At 44.8% G+C, this 20260-nt stretch overlaps 1 protein-coding gene across 2 annotated transcripts in view; it reads left to right on the top strand.

Annotated features, from left to right (window-relative positions):
- Positions 1-168: 168 nt before the first annotated feature.
- The window catches only part of LOC105691449 (E3 ubiquitin-protein ligase TRIM9), a 35101-nt gene continuing 15009 nt past the window's right edge, over positions 169-20260 (top strand). The window contains exons 1-2 of one of the 2 annotated variants that reach the window (XM_012409919.3): positions 169-3178; positions 4581-4859. In XM_012409919.3, coding sequence (XP_012265342.2) covers positions 2693-3178; positions 4581-4859 — 765 coding nt within the window. In that variant the 5' untranslated portion in view covers positions 169-2692. The remainder of the gene's footprint in view (positions 3179-4580; positions 4860-20260) is intronic. The other variant, XM_020855546.2, reaches the window with a different exon arrangement.

Here is a 20260-nt window from a genome sequence, read left to right as displayed (position 1 = left end):
TAAGTTGGTATGTAGATTGAAAGGGACTCGAAATGAAATGTACAGTTACGTAATTCGGAGATCCATCGAACGGCCTGGTTCGAACATTTTTTAAACCTGTAGAACGAGACGTACGTTGAATATTCCGATTCAAATGCTGATGATCTTCCATCTTTCAACTTCAAAACCTGGTACGTTCGAAACGCTTAGAATTCCACCGCTATCCACCAACGACGGACAATAATTATTCTTTCACGGAAAAACCTTTGCCGATGTCTCGAATTACAATGAAAGTTAACTTCGCTATCCCAAGCTCGGAGATCCGCGTTCTATATTTAAATCTAAATATTCTATTATTATTTTAGTAGTCAGAGGGGCTCGACGGGAGGCGAATCCAAATTTTAATCTCTTCGCTCCGAATCATCGATCCAGATTCGATTCGATAAATCGTAGGAAACTCGATCAACTGTGCTGAGGTCTTTCGATAAAACCTCAACTGCATTTTGCCATCGTCAAAACTTTTTGTCGACTTTGGACCGAAAACCTTGCACAGCGCGGGTGGGGGAGCTTTATGCGCGAGGCATCGGCATCGGCGTGGTACAGAGCGGGTACGTCGATGCCCAAAGTAAAGTCATAACCACCGATGTTGTGCAGCTCCTCAGGGCAATCAAAGTAGAAGGAACACCCACAAATACTACACCGCTTCGAATCGATAATGCCGTTGCATCCAACCCACTGCGAATCGGCAGATGGGGGTTCGGTCTTTTCAAACTCCAAAATCCCAAAGTTTAGCGTTTACGACTTGCAACTCTCAATTTTCGCCGAGAGCGATTACATAATTAAGGAGAAGGGATCGAGATCGAAGTGCAACGCAACGCAATGAAACGCCCCAACCGTATAGCGGGTCAGATCACATCACATCGCGTTACGTTACGTTACATGGCCGATGATTTACGAAGCCTGAGGGGCCCCGAGAACTCGAACAATGAGCTTCGATCGGGATTCTCTGGAGCCGAGAGAGTTGCAGGGAGAGGTAGAGGTACAGTCGATCTCCCCGAGCTCGTATGGGAAACTGTTGGGAATGGTTCACGTATCCCTGGCCCCTTCGTCGTCTCTTCGCGTGCCCTTGGACTGTCTGTACTTACGAATACTTATACGGCGACGCGTGTACACGTATTCCTCGCTCGTTCGACTTTCGAACCAAGCGAATGAGTGGAAGAAAAAAAAAAAAAAAAATCGACGACAAAGACGACGGCCGTAGTACAACGGACAATGGATCGCATGGTCCATGTTGTGCATCGGTTATTATGTCCGAGGAAACAAAAGAGGAGAATGAATATACGCTGGAGAGATTTTTTATGAGACACCAGTCGATGAAGATTTTCACGAGAGCTCGCGTGTAATGGTGGACGCACTTTTTCCTTCATTCTTAACATGTATATTTTCATCGATCAACGCTCTTTCGAAATGAGCTGGGAAAAGATGCAAGGGAGACAAGGATTTTCCAAATCCTTTAGCGTGTATCATTATCGTATCATTCAGCTGCGGTGAACCGGTAACTCGTAGTCCGTTTGATACCAAAAAAGAAAGATCGGTTTCAGTTAACATTCACCCGCCGCAACCTCAAGGACTTTTAAACCTTGACAGCGAGGAAAATATCGATCTTATACACGAGGAATGTGTAATAAAGTCTTGCGAGATTCACGAAGTAGATAAATAAGGTCCTGCGGTAAGCAAATCTCGTGGTTTTACTCCCAAACGCGCCCGCACGAGATATTCTTCGGCGATTCGCGAGACCCCCAATTAAGAAATAAAAAGGAGAGCAGAAAGACAATTAGTATTTTATCTCGCCGAGTACAAACCCCAAAAAAAAAATTACCACCCAAGTTAGGTGCCGAGATAAAGTCGGATCTCGAGCAGCGGCCTTCGCGAGTGGAACGATGTAAATAAATTACCAGAATTCTTACCTTCGGAATTTGTCACCTGGCTCCGCGACGAAATAAACGAGTATCATTACAGTATTTGAGATGAAATAGTCCCTTTCTCTACGGCCCTGAAGAGGAATCCCGTGCGTGGACCGCGTGCGCAATAGAAGAACACCAAAGCACAGGGAGTCAGTCAACCCAGTGGCGGCCTGCCGTTCAGGCTTGCTTGACGCTCGTTGTCTCTCCGTATATTCGAACATCGGTGCCGCAGCGCGTTGTTATCTCCGTTCACCTGGGTATCGGAGTCAAGAACATCGAGTGCAATTTTTTCACACCGACCGGCGATTCTCGTCACCGTTCACTCGATTTCATGTAGTTACTACAATTTCAACACTCGGAATATCCTGGAGATTTTTCATGCGTGTGATCCTAAATGGCCCGAACTTCAAAATCGCCCTTTGGCTAGCTGTAAGCCGGAATGTTTTGGCAAAGTAGAACGTTGTTATCGTATAGACAGGAATTGACAAGTATCGAACTCCTCCGTAAATCGAACGGTGCAGTGATAAAAAATCCGTTATATTTATTATCTGACCGTATCCCGCGAAACCCGAAGGGAGATCACCATGATCGGATTAAGCGCGGCCGAAAAGAATTGCTGATAGCCCCGCCGCAGGGATCAGAAATCTGCGATCCGCAAATAAGAGTAAACGAAATTTCAAAGAGATCCAAGAACGCTTTGTGAGACAAAATTTCAACGACCGTACACCCCATCGGCATTTAAATTTGCCATGGAGGACGAGCTTCGGTGCCCCTTGTGCAAGGAGCTCTTCAACGAGCCAGTTCTGCTTCCGTGTTGGCACGCCTTGTGCTTATGTTGTGCCGTCAATCTCCAGGCGCCCCCGGATTCTCAGCCGGAATGTTGCCCTTCGGATCCGGTGAACGCTCCGGATCAAGAGGCGGACAAGCTGTCGATACTATCGGAGACGGATTCGGGGGTGGTCTGCAGCAGCACGTCGACGTCCTCGAGACCCGGAAGTTACGTCGGGACACCGGGTAACGGGGGATTCCCGCCTTCCGGAGGAACTCTCTGCCTGGCCTGTCCCGTTTGCCAAAAAATGGTTTACTTCGACGAGGGGGGCGCCCACAATTTGCCAAAATACAGGGCCATGCAGCACATCGTTGACAAGTACCAAGAGGCTAGGAATATTAAATTGCAGTGCCAGATGTGCGAAGGGGATCCGCAGGAGGCTACCGTAGCCTGCGAACAGTGCGAGGTGAGAAATTATTTTTAATTTCATCGACGGCCTCCGATTCCCCGAGACTTCCTTCATCCCCTAATCTTATTGGCCATGGGACTCCGGGTCGGTCGAGAGCGGTATGGATTTGAACTGAGAATTTGATATTCCGGAGCAACGTCCAATCACGCGCATTGCCTGGTGAACTTTATTTGCAAAAGTTTGAGGGCGAATCGCTAGAGAAAAAAAAGGAAACGCTTCGTAGTTATCTCGCTCTTGAGATATCTCACGTATCTCGGCTTCCCCACCTTAACCCAGTTCCGCAGTTCGGGGACTGTTGTTACCCGGCACAGCGGAGAGTTTAATTGTAGACCGAAGCCCAAAATAAAAGCTATACCACAATAACTACCTATCCGAGGCTGCCAGAAAAAAAGAGATTGAATAGAAAATAAAAAAAACCGAGCGAGATCGAACTTTGGCTTTTCAAAATGATTTTTTCGAAGTATACGAGTCATTTCAATCGTATCGTATACCAACTAATCACAAGAGATCTTTCGGCTCCTTATTTTCATGGTTGATTTGCCGTATAAATATTTTTTTTAGGAGGAATTCTTGTCTTTTCAGTATCAACTCCACGCATACGGCTGTTTGTTTTTCTCGCGAATTTGCATTGTACCGAGTAATTAACTTCGAGGCATTGAATCGCGTGTATAATCATTGAAATAAAGTCATTTGAAAGGAAAGAAAGAGGGAAAAATATTTTTTAGAATTTTTCAATAATATATCTATTCTCATTTCTTGTTCCTATTATTATGAAAAACGAAGTATCAAGAAAAATTCACGATTATCCGCATACGTGACGTCAATCGTTCCGTATAATTAGTAAATTTTTCACAATATATTGTCGAAAGCGATGAAAAGATGAATGCGTTGGCAAAGTTAAATATAAAATTTTTCCAACGAATTATAATAATAGAAGTTTTATATCAGGGGGTAGCGCAGCTCGTCGCGGTATCACCTGAGAGAATAATAATAAACTCTGTAAAGCTCGGCGCGGCAAAAAAAAAAGTATAGAATTAATTTTTCCATTCGGCTTATAAACTTTCCAAGTTATCAATTAAATCGATTGGTTTTTTCTACCGCGCGTTGAACCCCTCGAGGCTTCTGCTGCAGCTGCATCCGCTGCATCGGTAGTTATAACCTATTCTATCCAACCGCGAGATTCATTCGACTATAAATAGAGCTAATCAATTCATCGGGGCGTCTAATTACCAGTTGGTTAATTTACCTTGAAACAAGTAACGGCTAATTGAAATCCTATATATCCTGCGTTTACCGCTGGATTTAATCAACGGGATCGAGACGCACATCCGAACGAACAATCGTCAAACTTTCGGAGAACAACATTGACGACAATCTTATTCTAATTCTTTCGTCGCAGGTCCTCTACTGCGATTCCTGCAGAGAGTCCTGTCACCCCAACCGGGGTCCCCTGGCGGCGCACAACCTCGGACCTCCGCGGGGCAGCTGGCATTCGTCGACGCGGACACGGGGATCCGGTGACCCGGGGTCTACCGGGTGCGCCGAACACCCCGGTGAAATGGTATGCCTCTATTGTGCCATGTGCAAAAGCGCCGCCTGCTCCTTGTGCCTTCGGGAGAGACACGCCGCTCATCCCCACGACGTATTGCCCCTGGCAGCCGCTTGCAAAGCCCAAAAGGTACAATTTTTTTCCATTACGGTAACTTAATTTTTCAATGATAAAAAAAGCCATTTCAATACCACGGCTTGATGAATCTGTGAAATTTCCTCGTCGGTTCCAAGGAACGAGAATCGATTCGGTTGGAAAAAATAACGTAACATTAGCGGAACTGTTAGTCGCGTGCTAAACGATCACCCGATAAAATTCGTATGAAATGGAAGGAAAAAAAGAATCGCAAGGGGCTGAGTCTAGTTGACTCGTAATTCCCCACACGTTGAATAATTCAACGGAAATTTTTTCCTCGGTCAAAAGGTGGACACTTTGCCGACCGGCAGACTGGAAAAATATTACCACCGTGAATGTTTGTAGACTATTATACGCCGCGTGTTTTATTAGCACGTAAAATAAATATTTACCGTTAATATCCATTAAGACCGTTCGGCAGATAAATCAATCGACGCCCATATTTCGTAGCTCTGTAGCTAACCGCCCCCGCGCATCGTTTCCGACCTAAAACCAAATGTGTAGGCAGAAGATTATGCGTAAAACTGAGGTCGCATTCGTTCCTTCCTTCCGTCGTCTCCCGGCTGCGAGATCGAATACAATCGACGAACAGCTGTCCGAGTAAATCCTCAGCCTGCACCCTGCAACTCCTGATATATGTATACGTCGAATCGTCGTATGCTTCGTACAAATAATAACAATAATAGGTACATACACACGTATAGGTGTGTACGTACGTACCTCTAAAAGTAGCATCTGGAACCACCTGGTACACATAATATGACCATATTATAATATATTACACAGCTCGATACACGTAACGTTACACATACGAAATTCCAAAGTTTCATCGCCCGACGTTCGGCAGTCTACAGGCGATTCCGATCACAGCTCCTCCCTTTCCTCCAGCCCGTTCCAACAACCCTCTTCTTCCGCATCGATAGCCGATGCCCCCTGACTTATTTTATACATATTCGGAAGATTCTTTTCTCTCGGCCCTCGTTCTTTCATGCCATTGTTATTATTATCATCGTCGTAATCATCGTGGTTTTTGCTTTTTTTTACATGTGCTTTACCTTCGCAGATCTTTGGAAACTTTTCAAACAAAACGCATCCGAGGAAAGAATGATTGTATGTATGTACCATACGGTGTGTTTATCGTTTATGTAACACACGTGAATCTGATAGGGTGCGCTCAATTTCCGACGCAATCTTCCGTGTCTTTTACGAGGCTCAGGTATAATGCGGAGATAGTCGTCTTTTATCGAGTATCGTGTGTCTCCTGAAGTTACAGCTACGCTGCAGGGGCGCGAACAAAAAAAAAAAAAAAAAAGAAAAAAAAATCTAATGAACCAATAACGCTCGATGGTGCGGAGTCAATCGAGTGTGTAATATTAATGAAAAGTTTCAGCCGTCCCGTATGCGAGTAATTAAAACGAGTCATTCATACGACTACATGATTCCGCATAATTCGCGACACCCGGGCGAATAATCATTTGACTTTTCACCCCTACAGGGCGGCTTATTTTCTTCGAATTTTAATTCAATTCTATATAAACGTATTAAACCAGTAGTACGCGAACGTGTGCGTTTTAAATGACGCTTGGGGTACGTATACGTTTGTGCCCCGGTTTTACATGTGGAGTTGAAAATCGTCCTTCGTACGTACATATTCATGATATTTGGAACGCGGGGGTGGCGCGTTCTACATATTTTGTGCACGGTATGTATGTCCTACGTATGTGTCACGTGTATATAGTGCAGTCGTAGGGGGCAAAACTGCCGGCTCGGTGTGTATATACAATTTAACGGGGGGGGGCTGCATCGGACAAATAGCGGGAAACATTAGCATAACGGAAGTATCAGTTTTCGCGGTAGGTATATACCTGAGCGAGGGTTTATACCGTATACCAAAGTGAAGTGTGCAGTGGCTGGAGTTTTATTATACATATATATACCTGTACATAAACCCGTAAAGGAGCACAAAGCCAATTCTCACCTTCTCACACCCCGCCACGGACATCCTGCTCTCGTTACTTACGCCGCACGCAGCTTCGTACATGATATATCCTACCCACTTCACGCGGTGCAGCATATTAAAATTATATTAACCCCGAGCCTGGACTAGAAAAACCACTCGGGAAAAATAATTCTCTTCCATAACGTGGTGTTTTTTTCGATTCATTTCTGCTTACTTTTTTTTATCTCGTGAGAGAGTAACTTAAGATCCGGTCCGCAATTTTTTTTTTTTTTTTCATAGGTTCAGAAGTTTGTTCTCTTTTTTCGAGCTCGGGCCGGGTTTTTTTTTTCAATCCTACTTTTTACATTTTCCATTCGACTCCTGCGTAAAAAATATTTTCTCGAATGCGAACTTCTTTTTTATAAACCCCTATAAAATGTTGAAATTAAACGATCCTCTCTATTATCGAGCATGGAGCCTTTAATTTTGACAAGTTCATGAGAAAATTCAGTTACATCAAGATCTGGTTGAGGAAAAAAGAAGGCTAACGGGTTTTCTCGGACAGTCCAATCGAGGCTCGTGTCTTCATCTCTCATCTTGATTCTTAGAATTTCGAAATATTCGTTCACCGAGGGGGGAGATATTACTGTGAATCTTGACACAGGTCGTGTAATATTGCAAGGAGGTTGAGATTTGACAGTTTAAGACGCGGTCAAGAGTCGAGTCTCGGGTGGCACTTGACCCAAAGCCCGCGACCTCCCGGTACAATCCTTCACTCCAAATTGACGTTCAAATTCTTTATATTTTTTCTTCTCTGCAGCTGCCTTTCATCTTGATTTTATTTATTTTTTTTGTTTTTTTTCTATCGAGGTCCATGTTTGGTACGCTCTCGGCAATTATCGGTTAAGGGCATAGGAAAGCAGCGTGGGGGTAACCCTATTTTCTAACAATTGGAACATTGCAAATATGAATTTCGCGTGTATGCCCGGGAGAAGATCGAAAAAGAAGAACGAGATTAAAAATACTTCGTGTTACGAAAAATTCAATTTCACGTATAGAATATAATCTTTTATGTATTTACTGCGGACGTAGCGGAATAGGAGGGAAAAAGGGCAAGTTGAAAATTGTTTTTGCAAAATGATACGAGCGAACCATCTACCTTTTTTAATTAACGAGTTTCAAAGAAAAAAGACGTCGTCCGACGCAACTTACAGAACCAATATAGCATAGTTCCACATAGGTACTGAAATGAAATTATTGAAAATTGAATTTCACAGGATATAACGTACAGGCACGAGTCAAAAAACTCTTTAGAATAACAATATGCTGATCTTGTTGTCGCTCTTGCTTCTGCTGCCGATCCCGATGCCGCTCCGCTGTCGCTGCTGCTGCTGCTCCTGCATCATACAACGTATTATAAAGTTGGACGAAACAGATTATAAAGTCGACATTGATGTATTGGTGGGATACTCCGTATATCGGAATGCCTGTATAACACACATCTGTGTACATATTCATGTATACGTATATATTAATATACATCGCAAGATATAACATTTACACACCAATACATTTCATAACTTTCTATCACGCCTGTACGTTTATACCGTAGATGGAAACTTGTTCGCAAACGGCGCCCATGTTACGCTGGTACATACGTATTACGTACATAGGTCTATATACCTTCACATGTACATCGTACGCTCGTAAGTGTTGTAACTTTAAAGGCACGTTCATACCGCCGACGCTACGTTGTGAAACGAGAGTAAATAGGCACGTCCTGATTGCCTCTCGCGTTATGTATATAAAGCTCCCGTATATAGATGAAACTGCACTGCATCGGTGCAATTAACAATTTTCACCCCTACAGCATCGACTAGCGGAATGAAAAAAAAATAACAAAACGAAACAGTTTTAATTCAAATAAGAATTATTTCGCGCGAATTCAACCCACAGCTCTCACATCTGTACATTCGATCGCACAATAGCTATAGATTGCTCACAACTATATCAACCTCTCGTTCAATTCGTTCGCTGTCCGATGTGAGCGACGCTTGTTAACGGGATTTTTATTCATATTTTCTTCTTTTTTTTTTCATTAGACTTTTCGAATTCTCTATGCAGAGAACGTAAGTCCCCAATGCCCGCGTAAAACTGACTCGAACACACACGAGCAGAAGAATTTATAAAGCGAAGAGTCGAGAGCAACGTGTGCAATGGCAGCATCTCTCGATCTCATCTCCTATGCCTTTGCCGCTGCAGGAATCGGTTGCTGCCACGCCGCGCGATTACGCGTCGGTCGTTGCTCGCTAACTCGGAGCTTTCGCAACGCTCGCTTACCTACATCTGTGTGGGTTTCATAGATGTGCACGATATATTTGTGTTTGTGTGTGTGTTGTGCTGTATGGATGCGACTCCTGTACCCGCGGATCCGCAGATATAAGGCCCTTCTTGGCTCTGGAACGACACGCGGTATTCTTGCAAATCGCTTGTTCTGGAAGAGCCGAGATAAGTCTCTAAAAAATGAGATCATAAAGCACCCCCGGCTTCCTTCGCGTTCTCCCAACGTTTGTATACCCATACGAGTACAGCTTCGTATATAGCCGACATTTACTAGGCATATCAAGGCTCTGGGACCAAAAGTTGGCGGGTCAAAAATTTACTCTATTATTTCTTCTTGTACAGTATTTTAGTTTTTTAAGAATTCTTTGGACCAATTTAAAAGGAGCCACCTAATCAGCCTATAAGGAAACTATTTTTTTACTTGCTTACGAATTGTTCAATTAATTGGACACGAGAGGATGAAAGTTAGGAAAAAAATGGCGATGATAAGATGATACTAGAAAATGGCGGGTACATCGACTTGACTCTATATGTATACGCAGGCAGGTTCTGTGCCTGACGCCGATTTGGATTGTTGCAAGGGTCCGATCAGTTCTATTATACTCCAATCAACTGATTATTACCGATCAAGTGGCGATATTAAACAGCTGCGTTTGCGTAATGCTCGTCCTCTCTGTACTACTCGTACACACGTACGTATAATTACGAATTCAATTATCGTTATTAATAATTAACATATCGATCTACCTGTCACATGCATTCGCAGCGGTATAATCCTTACATTGTCATCTCGACAATCGGTGACAAACGACATTAAATTAATCCGGAGTTACTCGATCAAAAAATTCGTCGTCTACTTTATACGCTGTACGATATTCAGATCTCACCTATGGTCGTAACGATGTGCAGTAAAATATATCAAACGGATCAAGCTGAAAATAATCACGACCCATTTCGTAGCGTAGGGTCCTCCTCCCTTGATTTTTTCGTATTCCACCTCCTTCGGAACTTGGTATTCAGCCCCACTGGTCACATGCGACGATGATCATGTTGTAATCTGCGAGCCCAAAGAAAATGATCAACTCGATAGAAGTTACCATAAAATTTTGAATTTGGATTCAATTTGAAGAATCATGTGGAAGAATCTAGGATCGAAATGCCGGCACAGTGCAGCCCGTAGAAATAGCTCTTATTGCAACCAAACTAAACCGAACCAGAGTAAGCCGCGCGTCACTATAATGATGATAAATCTATATGTATATAAAGTGAAAGTGTTAGTATAACCCAGGGGTGTATAAAGTATATACGAAGTACCTAGAGATCCGTATAGTTTACACGTACACTCGCATATACGTATACATTCGTGTATAAATATATATATATATATGGATATCTTTACGCAAAATTAAGAGCACGCGTGCAAGGTGCGTTTCACGCTAAAAACCGAAATAGATTTTGAAACCGAGCCAGCTTCGGTTTTGACTCGCGTGCGCTTAGCCGTGTTCCCTTTGCTCTTTTACTTTTCAACTCCGTTTTCTATATCCACGAACACGGTGTGCGACACATACGCGCGTCTCTTCTCAGCGCGATGCGATTCACGTGTGGTTGTGCCACGCGGAGAGACGCACCTGGCGGATAGAATCTTGTTGACAATTCCCATGCACACACGCGGTCCATACGTCTTGGCAAGGCTGCCGAAAATCGAGAGTGTTGTTCCTCAAAACTAACACGATCGAAGTCGAAATCGATCGGTATAGGCCAATAAACACCCACCAATAATTCACAATAAATCTATTGGAATATCAAAGTTATAGAGAAATTTTGATTTCATATTCGAGTAGTCGGTATATTTATGTATCGTGGCGTGGAAGGAAACATCGTCCGAACTATTAACGTTGAAAAATCTTTTCCTGTCGTGTGTTATACGCTATTTGAAAATTGATTTCATCGATGTAGCGTTGAAGCGTCGTAAAACTTCCGGCTTATAACGCGTCCCTCGCCCCCGCGCCACCCCAATCGGCGGAGGTAAAAAAAATACAAGGAAATACGAGAGGGTCTATCGAGTACGCGTCTAGATAACCGTGGAAACGAATATATATACGTACAGGGACGAGTGTACGTATATTTTGTATATATACGTTCAACGCATACACACCCACTTTTATTTACCCAATGGGGAAGTTCGCGTGGCTTGTATCAGCTTCGGTGTACGTATAACTCGGTATATCTCGTAAATTTATGGTGCGTCGTCTTGCCGGCGTTGCAGCCGCGATCGCGGTCGTTACCACGCGGGGAAATGCATTCGACGCATGCACGGCGACGCGTGTATACGGTATACACGTATATACGTGTACACGTTAGTTTTCGACGTGTGCGGCGCGTCGCCGTTCGGCCGTCGTAGTAGAACCATCGGCGTCGTTTACCCCGTGGGGTTGATCGCGGCACGTGTCGCGTGTCCTGCACCGCACAACCCCCGATAACGTCGCGCCGTACGGGAGGATCGAAGCGACGGTACGGGCTCCCCGGTGCAGCGGAAGGGAAACGCAAGCACAGGTTTTAAGACTTCATTCCGAACCAGACGGAGTCGAGAAATGGCCCGACCGCGCTCGCGGGGGGGTCCCCTAATTCCCGAATCCCTCACCGAAAGGGATATTTTAATCCACGCGATGCAGTGTCGGGCTTAATGGGTGTTTTAGGAGCGGATTAGGAGCGGGGAATGGTAATTCATTCACTTTGATATCGGAAGAAAATTTCCGTCGCCGTGGTGCTTCGTTCGTTCGTTTGGAACTTCGACGAGACGTTGCGAAATTTCATATTTTGAGTTTCCCGAATGACTTCGTTCGTTCATTTCCAATGGTATTTCGTTCGTTCTCCCCCGACGAGAACGGGGACAAATGAGGTAGCTCGCTTCCGTTCTTTGTCGGAGTTCGTTTGGATGGAATTGAGTTATTGATTCGAACGGAGCCCTCGGGGTGTGCATCGAATAAGAATAATCGAAATGCAAATGATCTTCCACGGACTTCCGAGAGCTGTGTTCCGTCGGACCGGAACGCGTATAGTAGTTGGTTAGGTACGTCGATACAGGCAAGGTATAATAAGCCACGGACCAATTCCTCGCTCAAGCGAGAGACCAAACACCACAACCTCCTCAAACAAACGAGGTGGGTGGAAACTGACGACAAACTTTGAGCAAAGTTCATCTCTGCGATTCGAACCTCTGCCCACCCCTCCGTATAACGTATACACACCCCTCGCGTATACATTTACATTACAGGGTGGCATAATTTCTGAAGAAATTTTTTAATTTCCAGTCTCGTTTCGGAAATCGTTGTCTCGCAACGACACGACGCGGCTGGGACGTCGAGTTCCCGCGAAGCGTGCGGCTCGCCGTCTTTTCATTCTCGGGTCGTCGCGAAGATTGATTTCCGGGCTCGGAATTGTGTGCACGGATAGAAAACGGCGTTAGACGTTCTTCGACCCTCTCGCACCTGCACTCGCGCCATCTACACGGAAATTAATCGCTCCGAACCGATTTGACCGCACGCGGCGGATATCGTTCGGGAAATCGCGTTCATTTTCTTCCGCACGCCGTGCTGCTCCATTTTTTTCACGCTCCCATTTTATTCGGTGGATCTAGTCGGCGCGACCCGAGCCAAGTCGTCCCGGTCTAGGGGTGGTTTATTTGCTCCGCAATTCGCGGACAATCCTCCGGCTTTTATCACGTTATACCGATGAGGAACCTGAAGCCGGAATAAAGGGCGACCGGGTTTCTGGAGGGTCGTATCGCGACGCCCACGCACACGTGTATAAACGGAGTGATCCTTACCTGTAGCTGTTCAACACAATTCTAGAGACGTACCAACACGTCGGTAGCCGTAACTCCGTATAATGGATATAGGCGCCCATTTAAACCTGGCACAAAAGCTCACGCGGGAATAAATTTCAACTGGATTCGTAGCTCTTGGATTATGGGAACAAAAAATCGCAATATAAGGGGGCGCACTGTGCGGCTTCGCGTCGCGGTGGATAGCTATATGCGTTTATAGTACATACATAGGTACCCGTGTACCCATGTGTATATGGTGTACATGTTTACTACACGTCCCAGGTACCAGACCGGACATCAAAGCCGGTTTCTTCATCCTCTAGAAATATACGCGGATTATAATATTATGTACCTTTCTCGTCGCGTGTTTGTCGCCCGTTTTGCTTTGCTTTGCTTAGCTACTGTGCGATTCCAACCCCTCTGATGTCAAATAATAGTCCCTGGAGAAAGAGAAAAACTGTCGCCAGCAGGTCTGAATCTATATATCACATCGTCGTTTTAACGGCGTTCAACTTTCGATAAGATTTTCGCTATCCGCGTCGCAGCTCTGATTCTTCTCGAAATTGGGAAACATCTGGTGAACATTTGCCAAAAAATCGTACGAGTTGTTACGAAAAACTTGGAAAACAGCGCACGTAGACGCGTATTTTATATTATTTCATGAATGAGCGCGAGGCGAAGGAAACGACAACCAGAATTGAGCCACAAGTATTAAAGTTCGAGGCTGCCTCTTATTTGCTGCTGCTGCACCATCGGAATCTTTTGAGTGAAAACGCTGCACACCCTACCGATGATGACTCACTGGAGTCCGCGAAGAGAATATTCGACTATTTATACACACACGCGGCTTTGACAGGGCTTCGTCGTTGCTTATATACTTCGTATTTCGTTATTTCTTTCGTTCCGTCACTTTCTTTCATTTTTCTGCATCCTACCGTCTTCTCCCATCTTTTCCCTCCCCGCCTCCATCTCGTCACATCCCATTCCTCTGTGCTTCTCTTGTCTCGCGTCTTCCGAAACGCACCGACGCTTCTTTCGCCGAACATCAAACGGCTCTAAAATGACGTTCGAGACCATATCGGACGACTCGCGACAATCGGCGGAATATTACGAGACGTCAAAACCATCGCGGCAAATTTTTTCGCTATGCTCTAAAAGTGAAACGAAAAATCTTTATCCCGGAACTAATGACAGGCCCTAATTCCGTCCCACCCCCCCGCCCGCCCGCCCCTGTTCGCGGGGAGTGGAGAACATCGGCGTTTACGTTGTAAGCGACGTACGTGCGCATGTACGTACGTGTGTTTCGGTCTTCCGTACGGACGAGTGTCGTTGCGGTCCCCGCAGCAGCAGCATACTGTCATAGTTATGGTCATAGTCGGTCCGTCGTCCGCACTCCGCACCCTCGAGGAAAATCAATACTTAATGAAATCAATGCCCATGTCATGTCGGTTCAAATGCATTTCGCCCGGAGAGAGCATCGAAAATGCCGCGATGCGTGCTCGTCGAAGATGAGAGAAAAATAACCGGCGAATAAATGAAAATATAGATGATGATACAGTGAAGTGATGTCCTTTGGGGTGAGTTGATGTTATTTATGTGAAATAAATTTCACTTCGTATCCGATTCGTTATTAGAATCGGCAAGGTGACGTCAAATTGAACGAAAAATTAATAACAGTCCGGGGAAATTGAAATGAAAGAAGTCATTTGTCACATAAATACTGATAAATTATCACGTTCTATATAACAGAGCGCGATTGCTGGATTTTAATGAAATTCCTCGAGTTTATTAAAACACAGAAACGAATGTATTAGCACTGCAGTCCTTGGCCTTATGCGTCTGGCCAAAAAAAGAGAAAAAAAAACATTTTTCGAGTGACGAGAATCATTGCGATCTAATTTATCAAATATCATGGGGGGGGGGGGATGACTGAAAATTTCCAAATGTCATCGCCTAAAATTTTTCCGATCGAAACGAGAAATCGACGCGCAACGCTGAATGACAAAAACCTCATTTCTACCTGATGAGAAAAATACATGAGAGAAAAAGAATTTGGAACAGACTCGTAAATTTTTCAACGAAACCATCGTTCTTTTCACGATGTAATGTGATAATTATTCAACTCGGTAATATTTTCTTTCTTTGTTAAAGCTTCAACAAGTTTCGCTAGAGGCATCAAGACTTCCACTGAATATTCTCCGAGCCGCAGCTCTCGACGATTTTTTTCTCGTTCGGTGGGATGGAAAAAGTCCAAAACTTTTTTTTTTTTTTTTTTGTTTTTCCTCTTAATTAAAATTGATGTTAAGCTCCAAGTTTTGCACACAATTTTGCCTCGGCACGCGAGAGAACGCGGTAGAGTAGAAGTTGAGAAATTTGGACTTCCGCCAATCGAGGAGCGCGATGCGCCGGTCAATTATCGAGTTCCGTCAGTTTTTGAAAAATCCGACGTATCGAATCGATACAGACAGTTCTCCCACAGATGAATCCCTATCGTCAGAAGAATTTGTAAGACGAGATATCGCAATTATTTCCGACTCGTACGAGGTAACGTTGGGCTGGGTTATCCGTGGTGCGAACTCCTCTCAACTTTTATGCCGATTCGCATTCTGCCACGCATACGTGCGTGTCCAAACAGTCTAGACTCTAGACATCCGTCGATCCATCCGTCGGTTCGTTATTTCGTTCTTTCCTTCGTTAAAGCATGCACATACGCTGTACGATCCACCGTTATACTTTAACACCCTTACCCCTGAAACACTCGCGTGCCTCGATCGCTTCTATTCAATATCTCCCACATTTACTACCCGTTAAAGTCCCGACTCTCACCTGTAACGTTTTCGAACGTCGTGCACGCGCTGCACCAGCGTCGAAAGTAGCATAACGGCGGGACTGCAGCTTTCTGTGAGTTATTAAACGCGATTAGCTCGGGCCGATAACTAACTCGACTCACAACTCGGCTACAATAGTCGCCCACCCGTACGAAACCTGAGGGGGGCGCCGCGACGGAGCTTCAAACTTTGCCTCATTCCCTCCCCAGCTCGCTCGGTCGTCCCATTCGACTTCTACGCGGACGACTCTTTTTACCTACACGCCTACGCCTGACGTACAGCCGATTTATAACATTTGTCTGCCGCGGCTCCGTACCACCCCTTCGTTAGTCGAAGAAATATCATCGATTGTTTCTGCCTAAGCCAGCGAGTTTCACGTTCGTTCGGATTTTCGACTAAATTCACTCGTCGTCGTCGAGTTTCTCAACCTTATGGATTTCGGCACTCCGATTAATTGGATTTTCCAAAATTTCTCATCCGCTCGCTTTCTTTTGAGTATTTATTTAATTATTCTTGTTGTAAAATACGCCAAACATACGCGCTGCTCCGCGGGGGCACCGGCTCGTGTACGATGAAAAAAAAAGAAAGAAAGAAAGAAGGAAAAAAAATATATATATTATACATGTACGCGATCGGAGATCCCGTTGGTAAATGGGATGATATGGTGCACACGACTCGCGCGACACGCACCATTAAGGCACTGTGCTCTGTGCAGCACGCAGCACGCACTCGATGTATACCGTTTGCTCGTAAAATCACAATAACCCCCTTATTCCATAAGGGCAGATGGTGGGGGGTGGGGTCACCCACCTGGCACTCCGAACCTTTCAGTCTTATCAAAGCTCGAATCGGTGTTGATATTTCATACAAACACACAACGTACCGTCCTCGGTAATATTTATGTAAACATAAATAAGTATACAGGTTTTTACCTAGGTATACACGGTATACCGTAAGAATCTCAGGAAAGTGAACAACATAGGGAACTCATGAGCGCGAGAGAGAGCTTATGGAAGTTCCGTGAGTGCGAGACAGACAGACTGCCTGCCCCTCCGTTGCCTTCGAGTCCCCACTCCGCCAAATTGTAAACAGACCATCGCTAGAGCTGTCATCTAAGTAAGCGCGTTCGGGTTGAGAGTGTTTTTCTCTCACAATTGATAAAACAAAAACCATTAGCATCAATATGATTGACTTTGTTCCTTTGAATATTAAAAAATTTTCAAAAAAGTTCCCAATTCAAAATGAAGGTTTTCTCATGAAAATATAATTTTTTTTTTGTTAATGTAAATGTATTTAAATCTTTAATGATTCTAATTACAATTATTAATACTTATTATTCTTGATATCACAGACTTTTTTTTATTGATTTTCTTTAAACAGGCTATCACAGCTCTAGCGATAGTCTGTTTACAATTTGGCGGAGTGGGGACTCAAAGGCAACGGAGGGGCAGGCAGTCTGTCTGTCTCGCACTCACGGAACTTCCATAAGCTCTCTCTCGCGCTCATGAGTTCCCTATGTTGTTCACTTTCCTGAGATTCTTACGGTATACGTTTAAGTATACAACCGGTACATAGCGGCTGTTACGCCGTTGATTTATTCCGCTGCGAACTATAAAATCGTTGCATGGGGTTAATTTTCGTGATACCGCGGTATCTGTTAATTTGTTGAATTTGCCATGTGATTTACGTCAGTCGTCTACGGTTAACGAGTGTTTCACGAATCGCCGATAAGCGGTTGACTTTCTCCGAAGACGAAGCACAACTTCGGGTGCTTTCGAAACGCGTATCGCGTATCGCGATGTTTTCCCCGAGTACTTATCGCGCTCTGCGATCGACTCAAAGTTCTCGCAAATCCTGAGGGGATGGAATCCGATTAAAAAAAAAAAAAGTCTATTCAATCGAACCTCGGTATCTCAAAGTAGTCGTACAAATTGCACGAATACTAACATTGTTCGGCCAAAGTCCGGGATCAACAGGTATCGGAAGTTTTCAATTTTTCTCGAATCTCTACGATCGAGTTCCTCGTTACTGGGTTAAAATTTCGACGAAAAAATGAAATCCAAAACCCCTGATTTTTTCTCAACTCAGATCTGGTACGCATGGGGGGTATACCCTACGCGAGGCACGAATGAAACCCTTTGGACGTCAATAATTTCCTACGAGAAAAATGTGGCTCGTTTCAAAGTCACCGCTGCTCCGTCGCTGACAAGATCGAGTGAACTCGAGTGTGTCGACTTCGCATCTTCGCGTCTGGTACGCACCGCACGACGCACCCTCGGAACCCCCCCCCCCCCCCCTGGAAGAAAAAAAGTTGGTATTCATTTACCTGTACCCGAGACCGGTTTCGGTCCTCGCTGCGTCCGCGAGGATGAAAAATCCCGACAGATGTCCACCAATCAATTTTTCACGCTCGAACGACGTCGCGACGGCTTACAGCGGTACGGATCCGTTCCCCGGTTATGTAACTCGAAACGGTATTCGCTACTCTTACGGTGGTCCGCGAGAAGAGCGGGGAAACTTATTATATGTGGACGAAAAAATATTTGATCGGAAGAATCGACAGGAAGTTTAGTCGGCGTTGATAAAACGTACTTATACACGCGGGGCGTACGTACGTACCTTCGTTTGCGACGCATCGAGGTCAGAGTTCGTTTGATGTCTTTCGACCCTCTGTCAAAGGGACGTAAATATACAAGTTTACGTCATCGCGTGATCATCGTTCGAAGGGTGAAATCGAATTGACTCAACGGCCCGTTGACTCGTAAACTGAATCGCGTCATTTCCTTAAAGTCTCGGTCTTCTTCTTCTCTCTACTCTCCGTCGATGCAGGTCGACTAGAAAATTGTTCGGCTGCTTGTGGCTACCGTCTACGTTATATCGCTAATCCGAACTCATTTCTACACGTTTGATTCACACGTGTACGGCAACCCCTTTTCTCTTTTTTCTGTTTCCCCCCGTTGTGCTCGAAAAGTCGGAAGACTATTTCCCCCCGTGTTGTAGGTATACCCCGTGCATAGCACACTTCGGCACACATTCATGCATCGACATCGCAATTTCCCGCTGCAGCATATCCTCCGGTTCAGCCCTCCGTATATTAGCTCGTACACCGCATCGTTCAAAAAGATCAAACGGAGGTTTATTCGTCTACGGGGACGTTCTCGCATTTTCGTTAAATAAATAGAAAATAATAAGAATCGGTGGGAACGGAGGGTGGAGAATAAAATTAATAAGAAAAAAAAAAAAAAAACTGGATGGATGGATGGTTTTTACCCGGGATGCAGTTCTGCAGACCGTCGACTTGTGGGCTACACCGTGTGCAGATGCAGATCGACTTTATTATGCAAACACACGCTCCGTCAACACCGCGAACGCGTAGAAATGTAGACTTTGTACCGTACCTCGTATCCCGGATCAATGATCACTTCGATTTGTTGAATTTCGTGTTTTTCCAATTCCAACTTTCCTGTTTCCTTTTTCTCGTTTTTTTTTTTTTTTTCAATTATTTTTCCTCTTTCGCTCGCCGAGTGAATATTTCAAGTGATATTCAAACGAGTTATATACTTTTATTTTTTGCACTCGCAATAGCACCGTCTTATAGAGAGATCGGTAAATACTGCATCGTGTAATCAAGCCCCCTTCTGTCCTACCAAAAAAGGAAACACGGCCTTGTATAAGCGGAGGAGTTGAGAATTTCATTGAGATTGCCGCCCCCGTGGGAACGAGGGATGAAAGGAGATGAGGGGGGGAGGGAGGGAGGTAGGTGGAGGTCCAATCTAGGAAGGGTGCAGGGAACGGGATGGGGCTGGAAATAAGAGCCGAGAGAAAGTTTCGATTGAAAGTCGCTATCTGGAGGGGCCCCGTTTTATGGGTATACCTATAGGTACCGACTCCCCGTTCCCTCACGCGTTTCCTTCCTCTTGTCGCCTGCTTCGTATCCTACGAGAAACGTTCGAATTGAGTTACGTAATTGCCGTTATATCGCCAAGGCGTGAATTGCGAATTGCGAATTGAGAATTGAGAATTGAGAATTGAGAATTGAACCTGAAACGGCGTCAACGAAAACGGCGCGCCACGGGTGTACAGTGTGCGGATTGCAAATTGATTCGCATGCATAAACGAACAACTTCGAAAACCAATGCGTATCCGGCGCCCCGTCCGCAAAATTTGACATTCTATACGCGTGTCGTGCGCGCGTACGTATATCAGAAGCTACCCCTCCGTGCCGCGGGGCATTCGTAATCAAAAGTTAATTGTTATTTGTTAAACACATCGTGAAATGAGAATATTAAGATCCCATCCTCTCGTACGCGTATCTCGGGGATCGAGGGTCGCTCTATCTCCGTAATTTGAACTCGCCTTGATTACGCAACCGGAACGGAAAAAATTTAATAACGAAAAATTCTGGCTCGCCGGCGATTCACGCGGTTCTGACCTGGCGAAAATATATATATGCACACAC

This window comes from Athalia rosae, chromosome 2 (assembly GCF_917208135.1).
Source record: "Athalia rosae chromosome 2, iyAthRosa1.1, whole genome shotgun sequence".
NCBI classification, from domain to species: domain Eukaryota; kingdom Metazoa; phylum Arthropoda; class Insecta; order Hymenoptera; family Athaliidae; genus Athalia; species Athalia rosae.
This window is presented reverse-complemented; position numbering and strand designations above follow the sequence as displayed.